The sequence below is a fragment of the Thermothelomyces thermophilus genome, chromosome 1 (assembly GCF_000226095.1).
Source record: "Thermothelomyces thermophilus ATCC 42464 chromosome 1, complete sequence".
Classification (NCBI taxonomy): domain Eukaryota; kingdom Fungi; phylum Ascomycota; class Sordariomycetes; order Sordariales; family Chaetomiaceae; genus Thermothelomyces; species Thermothelomyces thermophilus.
The window spans coordinates 4,434,162-4,451,702 of record NC_016472.1 but is presented as its reverse complement, the minus strand read 5'-3'; the positions used below and the strand labels follow the sequence as shown (position 1 = coordinate 4,451,702).

Here is a 17,541-nt window from a genome sequence, read left to right as displayed (position 1 = left end):
CGCCCGTGCCTAACTGGGGGAAGTCACGGCGACCTGAGCTGTTTGCGGCTTTTCTGCTGCCGTTTTCTGCTCCCTTCCCTTCTGGGCAACCGAGTGATTGGGCGGAGCCGTCGTTCTCCGTACCTCCGTACTTTAACTACTGTACGTACGGATTCCTCCGCACTTCGCAGTGTAAGCTACCCACCGACATAAGAACGAGCAGCTTGGCGCTCGGTACCACCGGATCTTCATCTTCCGACCAGACTCGGCCGCCTGACGGCTGCGGCATCGTTCAAAAACGGGCACTTCCCGAGCCGACTCCGTGCCAATCTTTGTCATGTCGGGTTCATTCACTACCGTACAAGTCCAAATCACACCTGTAACCTCTTTATTCGATCGAAATGTGAGACGATCTTAGGATGCCAACACACCGTTCGGTTGACCAACATGATGTCGGCTCGCGGGAAGGCCGCCGGACCTTCCAATTGTTCTAGTCACATCCGACTATCTCGTCGAAGGGATAGCACGATACCTATCGCAAGGTTCCTGGGCAACAGGAAAAAGACATTCTCATTGACCGCGCGGCAGGCTCCCGAACGAGCAGCCAAGCCAAGTGTCCTCGAGTTCGACCCTCGGTTCGAAGAAAGCCCGATCGTCCAGCTTCGGTTTACTAGGCGTAAAGTGCTGGATACGAAGAACCTTTCCGAACAACACTGTCCGATACTGAACGACAGTACGGCTTACGAGAGTACAGCGACTGTCGTTTCCTGCCTGCTGGATGCAGCGCGGAATGAAAGTGATGGCATGCCTTGCTATCAAGGCTAGAGGATCCGAGACCAGGACAATTTCCACCCTGCAGCCAGTTTCATGAGCACAAAGAAATTGCCGCTGACAGCCCCGATACCTATCTTGCCCCGCAAAGGAAATACCAACCGATTAGCAGTGCATGGATGGTTGCTTGCTATTTCATTGGCGACGCGGTAAAGGGATCCCGAGGATACGTCTTCTTCGCAGGACCGTCATGAGCGTGACGCGAACTTGGCTAGCCAGCCCAGAAGAGAGATTGTCGAAGTGACTTACACGCCTCCGCCAGTTGGACCTTACAAGACAAAAAGCCACCGCGCAGTTGCCAGTTGAGTGTAGCAGGCTTGGTGGGCCACACCTTGTTTCGCTTCGACCTGGCAGTCCCTGGCTAGAGGTAGCAGACGCTGTGAAATCTGGAGCGGGTGTCGAGGGCTGTACATACGCCATGGCCATGACTGGGGAAGACATCCATAGACGACTCGCGGAAAGGGTGTGAAAAGAAGGGGGGGTTTGTGTCGCAGACGCTTCTCAGGTAGGTATGTGCGAAATACGGATTATCTATCGGTGTGCCGAACAGAGTTGGTAGCTGAGTTGGGCGATGCTCCATGCTCGTTCCGATAAAGGGGGCAGAGCTCAGAATGTACGGAGTAATCCGTAGGGCCTATGCTTTCGTGCCGGAAAACTGTACCTTCTATGATCCCAACGTCATTTCCCAAGTTGAATGCAGACAGAACTGTCCGATCATGATTGAGCCATAACCCCCCAGGTCATTGTTGAATACTCACTACTACTGCGTAGGTATCCGTCAGCCACGAGCGCTAAGGAAAAAAACGCGAAGACGCCAAAGGCACTCTTGGCCATGTCCTATTTTTGGCACCGGGGCAGGGGCTGTTCTATTACGCTAGTCTCTGGTAGGGTACGAAATCCTGCGTATGTAGTCCGTACGTACAGTGGGGTCAGAAAAGTGTTTGCCCACTTCAACCCTGGTAATCCACTTCCAAATCACTACCCCTCTTCAACTTCAACGACGGCTACGCCGACTTTTCCATCTTCAACCTCCTCTTCAATACTATAAAATGGCTCCCAGACTAAAGACTACTCGCCAGGAACTTACAGAATCCTAAAGATCCCTAATTTACGGCCTCCATTTAGCTAGATTGAAAGTACAGCCCGTGCCAGCTTATCGAAACAGACTATCAACTATACTATGTCAAAAGTTAAACGCAACCTTACCAATGGAGCCGACAAGCCGTTCCAATCAAAGCCCAGATCTGGAAGACCTTGTAAGTTAGATGACCGAGCTGTCTAGTACCTTCTATAGTATATAAGAACTAATCAAATAGATACCCTTAAATTACTTATACTAGGGTACCTAGTTAAACCGACTCGAATATACCGACCAGATCTTTATACTATACTTCCTTTCTTTTTATAACAAGATAAGGTCAATATATGGCCCCGGGGCATAATTACAAGAGGATAGGGTAATATATCACCACAGGAGGTTTGTTCAACTGTTGAAGAGGGCTACCAAGGTTCGCCAAGTTTCGGCTACTCTAGTGGCCACTATAGAGCCTAGACCTTAGTCCAATTGAAAATATCTGGCACTAGATAAAGATAAGAATCTCTGGAAGGCGGCATTAGATTAAGACGGTAGCTTAGATGGCTACAGTACTGTAGGAAGTCTGAAGCCAAATACCTATTGAATTCCTGGTCAATTTGACTATAGGTATAGGGAAAAGGATAGATCTTTTGGCTCAATCACAAGGTGGCCTAATCAAGTACTGAAATAGCCGTAGTTGTAATATCAATTTGGTGGCAGTTTGGCCCTGTTTTGCGTGTTCTGTATATCTTTGAAGTTGGAGGGTGGAAAAAGTGGGTGGGCAAACACTTTTCTGACCCCACTGTACATACATATGTAATCCGTACACACATACTCCGTATACTGATAATTTATACTGGCCGGGTGGGTACCTACCTATATTTGTAGAAAGAAATAGTAGCTTACTGGTGGTCAGGGGAGCAGGATGCCCCTCATTGGGGCCTGAATCCCCGCTTACTTAGTTCACCGAGTCCCTAAGGTACGAATGGACGTTTGCGCAAGTCACCTCAACTTCTCGACGATGATAGAACTAACTTCCCTCCCATTATGTGCTGGATTGTCACGGCGATGACGACTCTCGTATGGCTTGCCGCTCGCTGCTGCTTGCAGGCGCAGCAAAATCCATCAAACATAGTGGCAGAAGCCCGTGCCAGGTCTGTGGAAGGTTGCCGAAAGCGCCGATCGCATCGGCGGCGCGTGCTGCATCAGGAGCCAAGACAGTCCCTCCTCGAACGTTCCCAATCGGTGCGATGCATTGGATAGTCAGTGAGTTAGTTCCCATTTCCGCACCGCCCATGCCTCTGTCGTAGTGTACAGTGTAGGGTTCGTTCCCTGCTCCTGCGCGCCAGTCACGGGCGCCAGAGCTCGTGGTTTACTAGTCCATGCTCTCGAATGGCAATGCTTGACTCCCAGGAACTGGTCGTGCCTACACTAAGGAAGGTAGGCAACGATATTATCTTAGTGAATGTACACACATAAGGTAGGTAGGCACATAGTGGCTGGCCCGTGTGGGGAAGGACGGGAAGCTGGAAAAGACCCCGGGGCGACCTCAATCTTCGCGGGGTTGTTCGGGACCGTTCACCATTTCTTCAACGCTTCTTGACCAACTCCTTTTGTGACAAACCAACCAAATTGATCTATCGAGTCAACGGGCATCGGTTCTCAAAACACTTCCATCGACCCCGATCCCTCGAAGATTGGTTTCTGTGTCGTATTTATTTTTTTCCTGGATCGGAATTACGAGAATCTTTTCGCACCCTTGCCGTTTCGATCGTCGTTTCAGCCGGCCTGGGCCAGTGCTGCGTGTCATATTTGACCTGGCACCTGGACTTCTGCCGCTTCGACGACGGCCATCTCTCATAGAGCGCTGTCTCGTCTGCGAGAGGCGGCAAGGCCGCGTGCTCACCCTATCTTACATCGTCCGACACGATCACCAGCATAGCTCGGTGCCCGGCCCCAAATCCCGAAGACCACGGGTCCTTGCGCGCCCATACGCCACGCACAACCTGTGGCTTAAGACAGATCCAGTGGTGAGAGACGGCAGCTGACTCTTGCACTAATCCACTCGACTCCCTTGCTTTGGCGCCAGCCGTGACAGATAGGGCAAACAAGGAAGGGGGGAAGAGAAGGAAAATCAAACTGAGAGGGAATTTGGAAGGTTCCCGGCAAAGGCAGCCCAGCCTGTCACCGCTCTCTCTCGTTGCTGGCGCTGCCGCTTAGAGTTCGGGTCCATTAATTCCTCCCCCGGTACGCCATGGCTGTTTCCGGCAAGCAGTCGCCTGTGCCCGAGCAGCCCGAGCATCTGGACGTGATCGAGACTCCAACCTCCCCATCTTCCTGCCTGGCTCGCTCGCGCTTCGAGTTTGAAACCGACAAGCGCAATGAGGGAACTAAGATTCTTATGGTCGAATGGGAGGACACGGCTCCCGAAGTAGACGGCAGCGCAGACCAAACGGGCGAAAGCAGCGATTGGGAAGTGACGTGGGAGGGCAAGGGAGCGGTGCTACCGGTTCGAGATGTTGACCCGGAAGCCGACAGCAATCTGCGCCGCGTGTACTTCCTCCTCCCTCCCGGTGCCCCGATCCCGCCGCTCGTCGAGATTAAACGCCGAGGAAAGAGCACGACCGCCACTGACGGAACCGGCAACATCCTGCGCACCAAGCCGATGCCCGCCATCTTTCCGGCCGAGCTGACGAGCCAGCAAGATGCCGGCCGGCGCGGCGTGCTGCATACGATATGGGCCAAGAGGCGTCTGGCGGAGCTACAGGCCGAGATTGCGGCGGAGATGAGGACGAATGGCGAGAGCGTGGGGCTTGAGATGGCCATCCAGGAGCGGCAATGGATTATCGACCATTTTGGGCTTGTACCTGACCCGGACATGCCGCAACCGACGAAGCTTCACCTTCCGCAAAGCTCCGCCGTCCCAGCAAGCCCGAGGAGCCCGGTAGGCGGAAGGCTGGGGGAGAAGCTTAAAGGGCTCAAGCTCGCTACGAGCCCGGCGGAACTGGCCGCTGCTAGCCAAGGTATGTTAATGCGCGGTCCCTCTTTTTTTTTGTATTCCCCGTCCCGCCCGCTCTGTTGATGCACTTGGACCTAGGACGACGGCGCAAGCCTGTCGCTAACTCGGGATTCCGATAGTGGCAAAGAGCGCCCCTCGAGCGCCGCCTTCAATCACATCGCTTTCGCCGCCGGCTACGAGCGTCTCGACGGCCCCAGGCTTGGGCCAAGGCGGAGTCGCCTCACTAGATGCTGTCGTGGGGGCCGGAGTGGCACCGGCACCCCCGGCCAAGGTTTGTGAAGGAGACGATGCGAACGAGGAAGACTTGTTTGCCCTTCCCATGAGCCCTCGCAGCCCAGAGATGAAGAGAAGCCCGTTCAGTATTCTATAGATGCCAACAGTTTATATACCCCTTCTGGTCACCGAGAGCTGTCACCGGCCCTCGGCGTTCGCCCGGCAAAATCGTGACACCCAACCTTCCCGCGCCGTGTTTGCTGTGAGGCCTTTTCAGCCAAATGTTAGGAGAGGTCAAAGCATTGCTGGTGTGTCCCGACCAAGGGAAGTGCGTGCGCGCCTGTGTTTCTCCGCGGTTCCGCGAGGGTCAGTGAGATAGATACCTATATTACTCTGTAGACCGGATCCCGTCCTCGCTCGATATATAACGACTGCTTGCCGTCTCGTCGACGGCGGGTCAACCGTGGCAGATATGACATGTGCTTTTGCCCTATCCTTGGGCCTCCCGCTCGTTGCCAAAGGTTCTCTGGCGGTAGCCAGCACCCGGCCCCGCGATGTGCTCAGACTCTCTCTTGTCCGCCCTTCCCCGAAAGCAGTCACCCTCAACGCCATCCGCCCACACGTCCCTCGTCCCACCTCTCCTTCCTCTCTTGGCGCAGGTAGTACAGCTTCTTTGCCTCCCGATACCGTTTAACCCAGTCGCCAACCTCGCGCTCGTTCGCAAGGGCGCGGTCCCCTTCACCCTCGAGGAAACTCTCCTCGAGCGCATGGCACACGCCTTCTTGCTCGGCCACGCCCTGCGCTAGGCGCTGGTACAGGCTCGCGGGCGCGAACGGCGCGAGGGCGTGGTCCATGTCGCCCTGCTTGGCGCGCCACTGGCGCTCCAGCACGTGCGTCGCCAGGAGTTGCGCCTGGGCGGCCGACCGCTGGTGTGCAAGGCGCGCTTCAAGGTCCAGCAGCTGGGCTGCCAGTTCCATGTTTTCGCTCAGCGCCGCCCGGAGGGCATCGTGTGACGACCGCAGTGACGGGTGGATCGTCTGCGGCGAGTGCGTCAACGCCGAAAGCAGCGCCGGGTCCGAGAGGATATCGGCCAGGTCTTGCTTGCTGTGTGTCCGCACGTCAGCCATCTGCCCGAGAGAACGGAAGAGGGAGGGGAAGAGGCAGCTGCTAGGCAACGTCACTGATTCGCAAGCACGTACGATTTGTCCTGCAAGAACTTGGGGAGCCACTTGTCGCCGGGATCCGCGACATCCTCCGGTGTCAACCCGTGGTGGTGCTCGATATTACTACTCGAGGAGAGCCCGGGATTACTCGACCCAGTCGTGCTGGCCTCGGGGAGTGGTGGAGGACGCGGTACCGACCCGCTGGTTGGCGTGCCCATCCGGCTCACGTCACGGGTTCCGGGCGGTTTTGGCGGCGGCGCAGGCGGGGTGTGCTCGTACATTGTAGGTATCTGCCTATGCCGTAAAAATCCTCTCCTCGCCCGAGGTCCTGCAGGCTTCGCGGTTGACTGCACGATACAATCTTGATCGTTCAAGTACTATATTCGACGTTCTGGCCATGGTTGAATCATGAGCATACCTGTTGCACCAGAGGTGGGGCTGGTTGGCCGAGTTGGAGCGCAGTAGAAAGTAGAAGAGTGGCTCGGCTCACAAGCAGTCTACTACTAATAATGTATATAATCCGTACCCGTCTTGGGACCAGCTCTTAGCACGTGGCAAAACTAACCAAGAGTAACCATAGCGGAGAACGAATACTGCACGTCTCTACTACCATGGAAAGTATTCTAGAGTGAGTTTTTGTCATACCGCCGGGATCAGCTCATCAGCCACCAGCTTCACCTTAGGCTGAACGACAACCCTTAACAGCTGTGAAGTGGATGGAGTGCTAACATCTGGCCGAGAGTCCCCGCTTACCAAAGGCGAGCAGTAGGCCCGTGAGCAGAGACAATGCTCCGTTACCCCGACCTTGGACCCCTGAATATAACGTTTGACGAAAACCACACCTCCTCCAAACTACAACCTCGCGCGCTGTCCCATTTTATTTCTCCCAGGAGAATATCCTGCGCATGGCAAGTTCATCCTTCCTAGCCTAGGAGTTAAGCTGGACATAATTGGCAGGGAACAAGCCAGAAGCACCATTGTAGTGACCAAACCACCAATCTTCGGAGGGGAAGTCTAAGTCGGTGATCAATGCGCCCTCAGGAAAGCTCAGTTCTGCAACATAATATGTCAGTGCCGCCCATTTGATGTCATGTTCAACGCAGGGATAACCGAGGGACTGCGTACCGTTATCTTCTGCAGCTTCGTAGTCGAATTGAGCTGTCGCCGTCGGACCGGATGTCGCAGCTGGAGGCTCCTCCTGTTGCGCTGCCGGCGCAGGGGCGGCCGGCGCAGGGGCGGCCGGTTGCGCAGCGGCGGCTCCCTCTTCTTCGTCAATGATTTCGACGTAATTGCTGGGGAACAGACCGCTCTCGCCTCGAGAATTGGTGCCCATCCACCAATCGTCATGCACCATCTCGATGTTAGTCACGTATTCGCCCTCCCGGAGCTCAATCTCGTTGTCTTCTGCCTTCTCGTAGTCATATTGAACCAAAGCCCTCTTGCCACCACTGGTCGCGTCGGCCTTGCTTGGCGCGGTGTCATCTGCTGCGTGCGCTACCGCCGCGCCAGCCGCGGCTGCAGCGGTGACACCGGCCACGGCTGCGGCGGCCGCTCGAGGGTTGTGCGTCTCAGAGTCGGCCGGGAGCTCTTCCTCCTTGGGCACCTCCGGCGGAACCGGAATAGGACGGGAAGGGAGACTCTCAGCCGCGGACTCAATCTCGGGTGCGGCACTGCGGGGAACCGGCATCGCAACACGAACCGGCAACGGTTCACGCTCCTCGTAGTTGCGTGACGGGATAGACGGTGCCACCTCCGCCTCCTCCTCTTCTTCCTGATTCCGGGCTGCAGGTCTGGAGGGTAACCCGGGCAGAGCAAAGCCACCAGCAGGCCGACTTTCCATGGGCGGGGGCGGCGGGGCCGGCTCGTTCTCTGACCCAGCCGCAGCATCCGGAACAGAGCGGGTTGGGATGCCCATAGGCGCCGCGTCCCTAAACTTGTCACGCAGTGCAGAAACACCACCGCTGCCCGTCGTGACGGGTTGCTGCACCTCTGGTTCAGACCGTTCTGTTTCTCCCGTCTTTTGCTTCTCCACACCGCCTCGGCCGAAGTTGGTGGTTTGTACCGGTGCCCAGCTTTTACCGGTGTAGCCGCTCTTCCACTCGCTGCCACTCTTCTGGGCGGCGATCGGTGTAGTGACGGGCGGAGATGGCGAGCCGACAGCCACACCGGCCTGCTTGCCCTTCTTTTCGGCCCATATCTGAGCTGGAGTCTTGCCTCCCTGATCAGCAAACGTCCGGCTGGCGGAGCCGACGGGTGGCGGCGGAGGGGCTGATGGCGAGCCAAAGCCGAGCCCCACGGGAGTTGGAGCCTTGGTGCCAGTGAAGGGCGTGGCACCGAACTTCTTTGCGACTTTGGGCTTCGGCAGTTCTGTGAGACGTTCTGACGATGTGAAGGCGGCGCTCCGCTCGGCAAGGCTCTTTGGCGCCGGCGCCGACTCCTCCTCCTCGGCCGGACGCTGCGATCTCGCTCGGAGGGCAGCGATGTCGACCTTGCCTACGGGCTCATAAGCGCCCTTCACGACGGTAGGCTTATCATCCTGCTTCGCCTGTGCCCTAAGCGCAGCAATATCAACCTTGCCCACGGGTTGGTAACCCCCCTTCACGATGTCGCTCGGACGGTCATCTTGTCTCGAGGGCGTATCGAACCGAGAGTCGTCCTTGTTTTTTCTGAGGCTTGCGATATCTACCTTCGTCGGCTTGTAGGCAGGTTCGACCTTCTCTAATTCGGTACGTGTAACCGGTGGTGCGTCCGCGCCCCAGCCATCATCGTCAGTGTTCACCGGTCTCTGAGTGCGCGCAGCGACGAGCGGGTTGTAAGAGCTCCCAGACCCGGATGTTGTCGGTGTGAAGACGGGCTTTTTGGAAACCGGGGGCGGCGCCGACGGGGCTGGTGTGGATGTTCCCGACGAGTATTTGGCACCCGATGCATCCGCCACCTTTTGCACGATGTCCTCCGGGACGAGATCAGCCTCGGAGCGCGCTGTAATCTGGACATGGTAGCCGTGCAAGACCTTAGATACGGCAGCAGTGTGGCTCGTAAAGTAACCCTTGGTGCGCTCAGGGACGCCTCCGCCGCACCAGGCGATCAGCACATTCTTGGGGAGACCCGAGTTTGGGTCTTTGACTCGAACGAAAGCGAACTGAATACGGCCTTCGCTGAACTCCTCGACGAGGTTGGCAAGCTCGCCATCTGCGCAAAGTGACCGAGTTAGCTGGACGCAACGCAACCACGGAAGGAAACTCATCAGCGACCGGGGGCCGCCTGCAGCGGCGGGCTTGGAGTCGTGGGTCTGCATCCCGTCGTGTCACTCACCGCCAGTGCTCTCAACCTTCAGGACGCTTTCCTTTGCTCCCGTGTTTTGGAAGGCGCTCACTAGCGGCGCCTGCACTGTGAAGAGGGCCCAGCGCGCCGCGGTCGGAGAGGTTGAGGAGAGGGCGGGTCCATTGATGACGCTTGAGTAGCTGCTCTTGATTGAGGGACCGTTTGTTGAAAGGTTCAGCGACGCCATTGTTTTCGAGCGGTCGGAGCTCGACCGCTTCAGGAAGATTTAAGCAACGAAGTAGGAAACCGAAGGGGAGCTGGTGGTTGCCTTTGCGATCCAGCAGCTTCTTTGGAGGTGGCCAAGAACTGGGAAGTTGGAGGGAGCTTCCGTTCAGCAGGTAGACGTCAAAGATGGGTTGGTGGGGTTGGGGGGGGAGAGCAGGCTGTGCAGGAGGAGGAGCTCGCAAACTCTTGGCAGGCCTTGGCGCCACAGCCCCAATCCGACGAGTAACCAGGTAGCGCCTGGCGCTGTCTTCCAAGTGCCAGGTTCCATTGTGCTATCTTGTAGCATTCTTGTAAGTACCTTACCTACAGAGTACGCGTGCACCGGATTGTCGCCTAATGTCGGCCAAGAATTACCAATAAAAGTTTATTTGTAGCACCACCCCAAGTTGCGAGAGCGAACCCGCTAGGCTTGTCTGATGGAGGAAGCACATTACAAGTACCCTGTGGCAGAGTCGGACACTTTCTGGTATCACAAGGCAGGCTTCTCCCAGTTTATAAGAGAACTCTCGAGTTTGACATTTCTTTACCTACCCGGTAGGTATTAACTACAAAGAGACCTTGATAGGTAACTGAAAAGTGCCCATCTAAGGCGCCTCCATGTTCAACGTACATACATGGGTCGGTCGGTATGGAGGCGGCGGTCCCCGATCGACAGCCTCCGCAGAACCTTCTTCGCCGTGGAGAGACTCTTGGGTGTATTCAGCAGAACTCCAGACAACACTCGCAGCAGTCCGCACAGCATTCACATCCCTCCTCGCAAACGAAGCAACAACATAGCGCGGCTAAACAGCCCTTGAGACAACTGTCGCCGCCGCCACTCCTGTGCTGACGCGGCTGCTCCTGGTACTGCATTTGACCTGGGGGGGGATAATAGCCCTGCTGGGGTGGCGGGCCACCATATACCTGCGATCAATGGAACGGCCGATGTCAACATCGAAAGGAGTCGGCGAGTAAACTCGGGGCCATGGGAAGTGTACTTACAGGCTGCGGCTGTTGAGGGTATTGCTGAGGGTACTGCTGAGGGTACGACTGCGGGTACTGCGCCTGGCCGCCGTAGCCGTTGGGTGCCGGGCCTTGTTGGTAATATTCTTGGGCAGACATTGCTGAGCCGACAGTTTAGAAAGGTTCGGGCTCTGTGCAATATCAAAGCTCTTCGGCGTGCGGTGTATGCTTGGAAGGTACCTCCGTATGGGTCCTCGTTATAGGTCGTCTGGTGTCGCTGGAGTAGTGAATTGGACGACGTTGAATGCCAAGGTCTTGGCCACGCAGAGAAATTGAGCTGTTCGCAGATCTGCCAGGATTTAAGTCGGGCATAGAGCGTCGCAAGCCTCCTCACTGAGACTATTCCGTATAGAGCTATATATACCTAATGTAATTACCACTGAACGGAATACGAATTACAGCGCACCCGCCAGCGCATCCAACGGACATGGAGTGCACTACGCACGTACCGACCCATCAAGTCACAAACTTGGGCGCTGGGAGAGCCTGGAACAAGTGGCAACGTGGCCTGGGATGTGTACCTGGAGCAAGAAGCCCTTGCCTAGCTGAAACAGTGAGTGCTCCACAATTGGGCCAGTCCGCCAGTCAAGTTGGCGTTTCACATGCACGTCGCGTCCCTTTCAGCGAGTCGACTGCGATACATTATGACACGAAGTAACATTCGGATCTATTGTAGATGCGAGAATGTGTGATTACTGTTCTGGCAGTGAAGTCTTCAAGTTCATTGGGACAGAGGCGTGCACCTCCTTCTAGAAGTAAAATGGGAAACACCTCGGTTTAGTCGGAAGTTGAGAAATACAATACTATGGTCCAAGATGGGAGGATGAGTAATCAAGGTTCTTTTCAGAGATTTGCCTTGTTATGCTATCGCCGTCAAGTAGAAATCCGTACTCTTCAAGGTGCGCGAAAGATGTGTGGACGAGGCCATCAAATGACGCAACGCGTCTTCGGCCAATGGCGGATTGTGTCTGGAGGATGCGGGGTCATCAGCCTTCCAGGACTAAATCCGCAATCGGCTGGCAAAGTTGACGGTGGGGCAACGCATTGAACCAGTGGCGTGGTCACTCGAACAGAGAGAAATCGTTAACTATCGCGAGAGAAAGCATCCGACAGCTCATCAGAAGAAACGTACCGCTCAGTTCTACGGCATACTCAACACCAGCAGGACAGTCATTTGCCATAGCGAACCCAATCCCGCGTTCCCAGCCGCTTTCGTCGTTCTGGTCCGCTCCGGTCCGCTCTCCCCTTACCGAACCTTCGGCCATGTCCAAAATCGAGGAAATTACCAGCGTGGAGGCCTGGGAGAAACATGTATCCTCGTTGCCGCCATCCACGCTGTTGATCGTTTCATTTCACGCGCCATGGGCGGCACCGTGTGCCCAGATGGCCACTGTGCTTTCGACCTTGGCCAGTGAATACCCCCTTACCGAGCCGCCGTCGACGTCGTGGGTAAAGATCAATGCAGAGGAGTTGTCTGATATAAGCGAGGCCTACAACGTGACAGCCGTTCCGTTTCTCGTTCTCATTCGGAATGGAGAGGTGCTTGAGACGGTTAGCGGCAGCAGCGCCGTCAAGGTCCGGAACGCCATCGAGAGTCACGCAAGCAAGACGGGGGCAGCGACGGCGGCCCACAACGGCTCGGCCACGTCGGCCGCGAACAACGAGGCAGAGGTCACAACGGAGGAGGATCCGGAAAAGAAGAAACAAGAGCTTTTCAAGCGTCTCGGTGAACTGGTCAAGGCGGCGCCCGTAATGCTATTCATGAAGGGGACCCCTAGTGAACCGAAGTGTGGCTTCTCGCGACAAATGGTGGGGATCCTGCGCGACAATGCTGTCAAGTACGGCTTCTTCAACATTCTGGCCGACGATGAGGTGCGGCAAGGGCTGAAGGAGTTCGCCGACTGGCCGACGTACCCGCAGCTATGGGTGAATGGTGAATTGGTTGGCGGCCTTGACATTGTGCGTTTCAACCCCCCTTGACCGGTTGGGCCCTATCCATGAGTGTACTAACATCTGGACAGGTCAAAGAGGAACTGGAAAGCAACCCCGACTTCTTGAAGCCGTACAGTGTCAAGGCAAATGGCGATGGCTCCGTTGCGGCATCTTGAACAGTCTATCGCCTGCTGCCAGCCCATCGTGTAGCATCGCGACTTCTCTCTCGGTGGTCCACTATGGCACCCCGTCACCACAAGAAGTGTTTTCCACGAAGCGAGCCCTGCAATCGAGGCGGCATTGTTTCCCTGGAATCCATCGAGTCTGGGCCGCTTCACGATTGGGCGTAATGGACGGGAAGGGGGGGAAGAGTGGTGAGATTCCACTGCACTGGGCACATTGTGGTTCGAGCTGTTACGTCGAATGAGGGGAATGGAGGTACATACACCGTGTGACTCATGTGGCTTACCTTTTGGTAGCATGGACCAGAGCTTAATAAGCTGCGCCACAATTTGTTTTCTCGATGCTCCAACCAACCACAGGACGGGCAGGCCCTTTATCGCTGGCCGACCTTGTGACAAACGTCGGATCCTGATGAAGTACGTGGAACTGGTTGAGGCGAAGTTTCTTTCCACCTGTACCATTGTTGTGCAGAAACATATACTGCGAGTAGCTCGATATGCGGAGAATATGATTCGTCCTTAGCACTCTGGAGTCTGTGTGTATGTACTCCGTACGGACTTAACAAAGTCTATAAAACGGTGTCGAGGAGCCTAGACATTCGAGTCTGATTGCATCATTCGTAGGTTGGACTCCGTTGCGCACAGCATCAGTTTCTCTCTTTTTAAGGTTCGGCCTATAGTAGGTATCCAACCGGTAATTAGCGGAGCACCTTTTAGGTTTCTGGAGGTGCGTGGCAAAGCGTAGCAGAGGCAAGACGGGCCTCCTTCTTGCCCAATCTTCCGTTTGCGTCAGGGCGACCCCAACCGCTGCGACCCCGCAGGGGCCTTGCATGAATGTTGCCCCACTAGTGATCCAGGCTCCCACCGCCGAACATCATCGCCCCCATCCTCAGTCCTAGTTGATCGTTCATCTTTTCCATGAGCGAATCGGTTTGATCGCGAACGCCGTCCTTGCATATTTTCATTTCGTTTCTTCCATCAACCGGCAGGCCCGCTTGCGCGAGTTGCACGGATAGCCTACGCCTCGACGGAGTGAATCCCAATCTTAACGCTACCGATTAAGCCTCGCCTCATTATATACCCAAGCCTGAATTTTTTTTGCGCTTTCCATCAGCCCATCGAACCAGCCGCGGTTCGACGGAAATCAATGTAAAGCTCTCGAGTGAGCACACTTGCGCCGCATCGACGCCCGAATCTCTACGTCTCTTGGGAGTCGTATTCACGCTGGGTGCAAGGTCCCTCAGCCGTCATCAATCAGTGTGGGCTTAGGCGAGCAGGAGAACCCAGTGTAATTCAGCCAGGCGTTCTGATAGCTCCTGATAGCAGCCGCGTCGGCTGCTCGATTCTCGCGCTTCGGCTTTGAGTCCTTCCAAGGAGCTTGAGCTTACAGAAGAGGGCCAAAGTTAAGGGGAGCCAAGGAACGCGCTGTTGGGACAGGTGGTTGTGATAGATTCGAGACTCGTTTGATCGGCCAATTTACGGCAGCAAGCAGCGCGCAAAACATGACGCCCACACCGCCCTCAGCCACGGCCTTGACCACCAGCCGGTCACCCGAAGAGCAGTTCCGGGTGGTGCGCAAGAGGAACAGAGTACCTCTCAGCTGTTACCCTTGTCGAACAAGAAAGTGAGCTGTTTTTAAGCATGTTTCCGCGCCGCCAGTCATTGTTGAGCCAGCTAACCATATGTCCAGATTGTAAGCAGTTGGATCAGGATTGTGTCGGACATTAATACCATAAGACTAACTTGGGGCCCAGGAAGTGCGACAGGTCACACCCATGTGGCAACTGCACTAAGCGCGAGGGAGCCGGCACCCTCTCGTGCTCATATGCCACCCCCGTATCCCGCAGGAAGAACCAGGGCCAAGGGGAACCGACTCCTGATGATATGCAGAACCGCATCAACCGGCTGGAGGGATTAGTCCTCTCCTTGATGCACGGGGGTGCCAACATCGACGCATCATCGTTGCCTGGTGGCTCTTCCACATCGTCTGGCGGCGCTGCCTCAAACGGCTCGCCTTCTACTGCGGACAGCAGCTCCTTACGAGCCAAAGCCGAAGGCCACGATGATGACGGCGAAGTGCAGGGGGACGATGAAAGCGATGTTGACGACGGACTTGCGAAATCCTTAGGAGTCTTGAAGATGGATCCGGCTCGGTCAAAGCACGTGTATCTCGGGGAGGAACACTGGCACACCATTCTGCTTGACATAGCCGAGGTCAAGAACTATTTCGCGAGCCATAAAAAGGATCTAGAGACCAGCTACGAGAGAATCAAGCTGGCAAAACCCCCGACAGCCAAGCAGCCGCCCACCCTGCTAATGGGTGCCACACCGGCAACCGAGGTCGAACTCCGGGCAGAGTTGCCACCCAAGTCGAAGATCATAGCGTTATGCTCGAGGTACTTTAGCTCGATGGATAACGCTGTCAACATCCTCCACGCTCCAACGTTTTGGCAACAGCTTCGAGACCACTGGCAAGATCCATCAAAGACGTCAATCATGTGGTTGGCGTTGCTGTATGCGGTCATGTGCCTGGCTCTGATAAGTTACCACAAGGTTGGAGATGAGCCCCCTGAGTGGAAGGGCCGGGCGCTTGAGCTGGCAGATGAGTATCGGTTAAGGACGGTTCAGTGTTTGGTCGCGGGGGACTATACCAAACCGACACAGCATACGGTGGAGGCCATGATGCTGTATGGTTTCTGCGAGTATTCCTCTCGATGGGATGCCGACTTGAGCTTGTGGATCATCAGTGCTATGGTGGTACGGGTCGCCCTACGGATGGGCTATCACCGTGACGGCAAGTGGTTTTCCACCCTCACACCCTTTGAAGCGGTATGTTCATCCCATGGCTCAAAGTCCCACAATCCATGTCTCCTCTGAGGTTCTATCTGTTGAGGCTTGTTTTCTCACTATTCACGCAGGAGATGAGACGCAGGACCTGGGCTTTGGTGAGAATGATGGATATCATTCTCTCGCATCAGGTATCGCTCCCGAGCATGATATCCGAGCACGACTGCGACACCGAGCTACCCCACAACATTTACGACGAAGAGTTCGGTCCGGATACGAAAGTGCTCCCGCCTTCGAGACCTAACACTGAGCCCACACCTGTCAGCTATATGGTCCAGAAGGTCAAACTGTGTGATCTGCTCGGCACCATCCTGCAGGCTACGGGCCGGGTCAAGAGCCCGGTCCATTATGACGAGATTCTCCGATTCGATGCCAAGTTGCGCGACTTCAAGGCTGGACTTCCGCCTCACCTACGGATGCAGCCGCTCGAAGGCTGCGACGCTCCGCTGACGTTGATCATGGCCAGGTTCCACCTAGAAATTCTCTACCTCAAAATCATGTGCCTGCTCCACAGGAAGTACATGCCACGAGCGAGGCACAACCCCCGATATGCCCACTCGCGTCGGAGTGCCATCGAAGCGTCGTTAGAGACTCTGCGAATTTTGGCGACGCTCCACCGGGAATCGCAGCCCGGCGGGCTTCTCCATCCAGTCAAGTGGTTCTTCACATCAGTTGCGACGAAGGACTTCCTCCTCCCCGCCATGGTCATCGTACTTGATCTGCACTTTGACAACGCGGGCCAGGGGCCGGCGGGACAGCAGGACGCCCAAAGCTTGTACTTCTGGTCCAGAGAGCAGCGCCAGGAAATGATCGACAGGCTCGAGCTGACGAGGGATATCTGGAAGGAATTGTCCGATACCTCAGTCGACGCGTTTAAAGCGTCCAATATCCTTGATATCATGCTCAACAAAATCAAACGCCTTGGAGGTGCGGACGGGCCTGCGAGCCCGATGGGGTTATCATCCAGCTCGGGGCCGCTTAGGACTGGCGACTCGGGTGACCTGCTACCGGGGCAGCTCGAGGCCACGACGCGAGGCATGCTTTCCGGTGGGTCGGGGCCAGGACTGGCAAACACATTCAGCGGGGCTCAGTCCTCCGTGAACAAATCGTACGGAGACCTTAACTTGGGCCTGAACGGAGCGAATGCGGGCGGGGGGGCTGAAAACGGCCCGAGCACAAGTATGGGGATGGGAAGTGCCGCCCCAACAAACTTCTCCAACCCCATGCTCGGCTTTGACAGCGCGCATTCACCACTGACCATGTTTGATAACATGGCGAATAATAACCTGGATTTTTCGACCAATTTCGATTGGGTAGGTAGTTCCTGGAATGGATCCGCCTTCCCTGATTCTCGCTGTTTCTGCTCCTCCAGCTAACTCGCTATGTTCAGGAATCGTTTGAGAACTTTACTCAGAGCGTAAATTGGGGCGGCGAGTCCCTGCAATTCTTTCCTGGAAACCCCGAGTTCTCGCAGCAACAAGCGCCACAGGATGGTGCTCAATTTCCATATGGCTTGGATTTGACGGGGTCGAGCTGAAGTGCCATCGTCTGATGGACGGGGCTTGAAAAAGGAAGTTTACATACTGGGTAATCGGGCATAGGGTTGTGTGGGTGGTACCCGAGGGAAACGATGGGGGTGGTCACGAGCAAACAGAAGGGGTTCGGATAGAATTCGGTGGTATGTCAACGGTTGATCCCCACTTATGTGTATCGAAGTACTCTACAACCCCCATTCTCACTCATTTCTAGCAG

General features: G+C 55.7%; 6 protein-coding genes across 6 annotated transcripts; 3 read left to right on the top strand and 3 right to left on the bottom strand.

Annotated features, from left to right (window-relative positions):
• The first annotated feature begins 3,944 nt into the window (after nucleotides 1-3,944).
• MYCTH_2296504 (uncharacterized protein) lies at nucleotides 3,945-5,288 on the top strand. Its single transcript, XM_003659398.1, has 2 exons — nucleotides 3,945-4,908; nucleotides 5,024-5,288. Exons 1-2 carry the CDS (start codon nucleotides 4,140-4,142, stop codon nucleotides 5,272-5,274), a joined length of 1,020 nt encoding a protein of 339 aa, XP_003659446.1. The 5' UTR covers nucleotides 3,945-4,139; the 3' UTR covers nucleotides 5,275-5,288.
• A 126-nt stretch (nucleotides 5,289-5,414) lies between these two features.
• Nucleotides 5,415-6,884, bottom strand: MYCTH_2296502 (uncharacterized protein). The gene is made up of 2 exons (XM_003659397.1): nucleotides 6,317-6,884; nucleotides 5,415-6,221 (listed from the first exon to the last, which is right to left on the bottom strand). The coding sequence occupies exons 1-2, from the start codon at nucleotides 6,559-6,561 to the stop codon at nucleotides 5,720-5,722; spliced, it is 747 nt and encodes a 248-aa protein (XP_003659445.1). The 5' UTR covers nucleotides 6,562-6,884; the 3' UTR covers nucleotides 5,415-5,719.
• MYCTH_2296499 (uncharacterized protein) lies at nucleotides 6,885-9,942 on the bottom strand. Its single transcript, XM_003659396.1, has 3 exons — nucleotides 9,593-9,942; nucleotides 7,406-9,469; nucleotides 6,885-7,333 (listed from the first exon to the last, which is right to left on the bottom strand). Exons 1-3 carry the CDS (start codon nucleotides 9,786-9,788, stop codon nucleotides 7,209-7,211), a joined length of 2,385 nt encoding a protein of 794 aa, XP_003659444.1. The 5' UTR covers nucleotides 9,789-9,942; the 3' UTR covers nucleotides 6,885-7,208.
• Nucleotides 9,943-10,318: 376 nt separating this feature from the next.
• MYCTH_110510 (uncharacterized protein) lies at nucleotides 10,319-11,127 on the bottom strand. The gene is made up of 2 exons (XM_003659395.1): nucleotides 10,808-11,127; nucleotides 10,319-10,729 (listed from the first exon to the last, which is right to left on the bottom strand). Exons 1-2 carry the CDS (start codon nucleotides 10,925-10,927, stop codon nucleotides 10,526-10,528), a joined length of 324 nt encoding a protein of 107 aa, XP_003659443.1. The 5' UTR covers nucleotides 10,928-11,127; the 3' UTR covers nucleotides 10,319-10,525.
• A 783-nt stretch (nucleotides 11,128-11,910) lies between these two features.
• On the top strand, nucleotides 11,911-13,269 carry MYCTH_2313703 (uncharacterized protein). Its single transcript, XM_003659394.1, has 2 exons — nucleotides 11,911-12,787; nucleotides 12,850-13,269. Exons 1-2 carry the CDS (start codon nucleotides 12,092-12,094, stop codon nucleotides 12,934-12,936), a joined length of 783 nt encoding a protein of 260 aa, XP_003659442.1. The 5' UTR covers nucleotides 11,911-12,091; the 3' UTR covers nucleotides 12,937-13,269.
• A 932-nt stretch (nucleotides 13,270-14,201) lies between these two features.
• MYCTH_2296492 (uncharacterized protein) lies at nucleotides 14,202-17,430 on the top strand. The gene is made up of 4 exons (XM_003659393.1): nucleotides 14,202-14,566; nucleotides 14,697-15,771; nucleotides 15,861-17,102; nucleotides 17,180-17,430. The coding sequence occupies exons 1-4, from the start codon at nucleotides 14,445-14,447 to the stop codon at nucleotides 17,324-17,326; spliced, it is 2,586 nt and encodes an 861-aa protein (XP_003659441.1). The 5' UTR covers nucleotides 14,202-14,444; the 3' UTR covers nucleotides 17,327-17,430.
• Nucleotides 17,431-17,541: the final 111 nt, after the last annotated feature.

Coding starts and splice junctions, on each gene's coding strand:
- MYCTH_2296504 (XM_003659398.1), top strand. CDS start 4,140: ATGGCTGTTTCCGGCAAGCAGTCGCCTGTGCCCGAGCAGCCCGAGCAT. Junction 4,909..5,023: donor ACTGGCCGCTGCTAGCCAAG/GTATGTTAATGC, acceptor GGATTCCGATAG/TGGCAAAGAGCGCCCCTCGA.
- MYCTH_2296502 (XM_003659397.1), bottom strand. CDS start 6,561: ATGTACGAGCACACCCCGCCTGCGCCGCCGCCAAAACCGCCCGGAACC. Junction 6,222..6,316: donor AAGTTCTTGCAGGACAAATC/GTACGTGCTTGC, acceptor GCGGACACACAG/CAAGCAAGACCTGGCCGATA.
- MYCTH_2296499 (XM_003659396.1), bottom strand. CDS start 9,788: ATGGCGTCGCTGAACCTTTCAACAAACGGTCCCTCAATCAAGAGCAGC. Junction 9,470..9,592: donor GAAGGTTGAGAGCACTGGCG/GTGAGTGACACG, acceptor CACTTTGCGCAG/ATGGCGAGCTTGCCAACCTC. Junction 7,334..7,405: donor CGAAGCTGCAGAAGATAACG/GTACGCAGTCCC, acceptor ATTATGTTGCAG/AACTGAGCTTTCCTGAGGGC.
- MYCTH_110510 (XM_003659395.1), bottom strand. CDS start 10,927: ATGTCTGCCCAAGAATATTACCAACAAGGCCCGGCACCCAACGGCTAC. Junction 10,730..10,807: donor ACCCTCAACAGCCGCAGCCT/GTAAGTACACTT, acceptor CATTGATCGCAG/GTATATGGTGGCCCGCCACC.
- MYCTH_2313703 (XM_003659394.1), top strand. CDS start 12,092: ATGTCCAAAATCGAGGAAATTACCAGCGTGGAGGCCTGGGAGAAACAT. Junction 12,788..12,849: donor TGGTTGGCGGCCTTGACATT/GTGCGTTTCAAC, acceptor ACATCTGGACAG/GTCAAAGAGGAACTGGAAAG.
- MYCTH_2296492 (XM_003659393.1), top strand. CDS start 14,445: ATGACGCCCACACCGCCCTCAGCCACGGCCTTGACCACCAGCCGGTCA. Junction 14,567..14,696: donor TACCCTTGTCGAACAAGAAA/GTGAGCTGTTTT, acceptor CTTGGGGCCCAG/GAAGTGCGACAGGTCACACC. Junction 17,103..17,179: donor TTTCGACCAATTTCGATTGG/GTAGGTAGTTCC, acceptor CGCTATGTTCAG/GAATCGTTTGAGAACTTTAC.